At 42.0% G+C, this 1,845-nt stretch overlaps 1 protein-coding gene across 1 annotated transcript; it reads right to left on the bottom strand.

Moving 5' to 3' along the window:
- Positions 1–224: 224 nt before the first annotated feature.
- Positions 225–1,641, bottom strand: LOC149555832 (uncharacterized). The gene is made up of 3 exons (XM_089829557.1): positions 1,226–1,641; positions 1,018–1,096; positions 225–797 (listed from the first exon to the last, which is right to left on the bottom strand). Exons 1-3 carry the CDS (start codon positions 1,639–1,641, stop codon positions 225–227), a joined length of 1,068 nt encoding a protein of 355 aa, XP_089685683.1.
- Positions 1,642–1,845: the final 204 nt, after the last annotated feature.

Here is a 1,845-nt window from a genome sequence, read left to right as displayed (position 1 = left end):
CCTTCACAAAGAAAATTTCATAGAAACCACTAACAGATGTAGCATAAACAAAGAAACCAGAGTATGATATCATTCAGGGACTAGTGGACTAGTGCTAACCCCACCCCAGACACGGACTAGTGCTGCACGCACAACAATCTAATACAACGGGTGTAAGACTCAAAAGGACTACAGTAAGTAGACATGACCGTAGAAACACACTAATAGTTTTATTAAAAAAACACTTATTGCATACCCCTAAAAACTACTATTATATACTGCAGGCGTAGAACAGACAAAAAACTTGCACCGCAGTCATAAGAAGCGCCACTGACCTTGCGCATGAAGCTGTGATCAAAACCCAAATTTCTCATATAGTAGTTATAGAGGCCTTTCCTGGCATTGTTGACAGGTTCACAGATTGGATTCCATGTTGATCTTCTCAATCTTTTCACAATCTCCACAATCTCCTCATCATCCATGCCCAAGGTTGAAAAGATTTCATTTTTCCTCAGCAACTCCACGTAATTGGTGTCGTGGATTAGCTCCTTCAACAGCCGAATAAAAGCAGTAACAACATTTTCTTTAATCTCTGGTGAGCATACCTCAAATGCTATCAAGTTTCTAACGATCGTCTCATTCATAATACCAATCTTTAGCACGGGAAGATATAAAGTAGAATGAGTGGTGTCAAACCGTATCAGCTCAATGCCTTCATCGAAACGGCTGAATTTTACTCCGATTTTTCTCAAGTCTGAAGCAGACGGAATACCAATCTTTCGTTGGTTGCGAAGCTTGACCTCTTCCGATTGTCGCTCCTTGTGATTTTAGTTTCTAAGCCGTGCAAGAGGAGACCAGCCATTTTTAGTAGGGCGTTGGTCAGAGCCCTCATGATGACGCTTCCTATAGAGCCTCGCATGGATGGAATGCAGGAGATGTCGACAGCTATCTACATCTAGTGGATCTTCATGTTTGTGTTCAATCCACAAGGGGGAGTATCTAGAGCATATGCCTTCAACAAAGTTCTTGAAATTAGACTGATTTAGTGGACCACAAATAAAAGCATAGAGCGACTCTAAGGCAAGCAGAGGGATTTGATTCTCCAATTTGAAGACATCTGTCATCACAGCAAACCACAGACCTTCACCTGACTTTAGATCATGGAATGGGTTGCTATACTTATCTGAGATTTTTTTTTGGTCGATGGTGGGAGAGGAAAAGGAGGAGGAAGGAAGCATCCCTAAACAGCATCATGGCGAAAGCCTCATCGTTCAAATTTTTGAATAAATGAGCGTCCCCGTAGAAGTCCCTGCAACGAGGGACTTCACTTGCAAAGAAATTGTCATCCTTAAGATCTGAAAGACTCCCGCCATTTCGAAATTTTTTAAGTGGGTCAAAGAAATCTCCGGGAAGCTTGCTGATAACTGTCCGTGCAATGACTTGAGATTTCTCAGACTCCATTTCAGCAAGGTGTGGTTTGAGGAAGTGATAGGGCCCTAACAATATCGCCTGAGGAATGAAGATGGCATCGTTTTCTCTGAGAGTAATTGGCACCATGAAAATGCTAGCAAGCCCTTTATCGCTACCCACTTGTAAGATGTATGAATCTTCTTGGATTTTGACCAACCATTGTGAAACGTCAATGGAATCTTGACTGTCCATGATACCTTTCAGCTTACATGTGCACAAACTTCACCAGGATGCAGTAATGGGCTTAAAGTTATTATGCCCAAGGCATTTTTCTATTTGAAGAAGCTGATTTTTCCATCTAACAGTGGATAATGTTGTACATCATCGGCATGACCACAGAAACGATCCTATCCATTGCGTGTTTTGCCTGGATAGTGATTGACAGGCTCGGAGACC

The sequence above is a fragment of the Cupressus sempervirens genome, chromosome 5 (assembly GCF_028749045.1).
Source record: "Cupressus sempervirens isolate cs-2001-9-10 chromosome 5, ASM2874904v1, whole genome shotgun sequence".
NCBI lineage: Eukaryota > Viridiplantae > Streptophyta > Pinopsida > Cupressales > Cupressaceae > Cupressus > Cupressus sempervirens.
The sequence above is the reverse complement of the archived record's forward strand: the minus strand, read 5'-3'. Positions and strand labels throughout refer to the sequence as shown.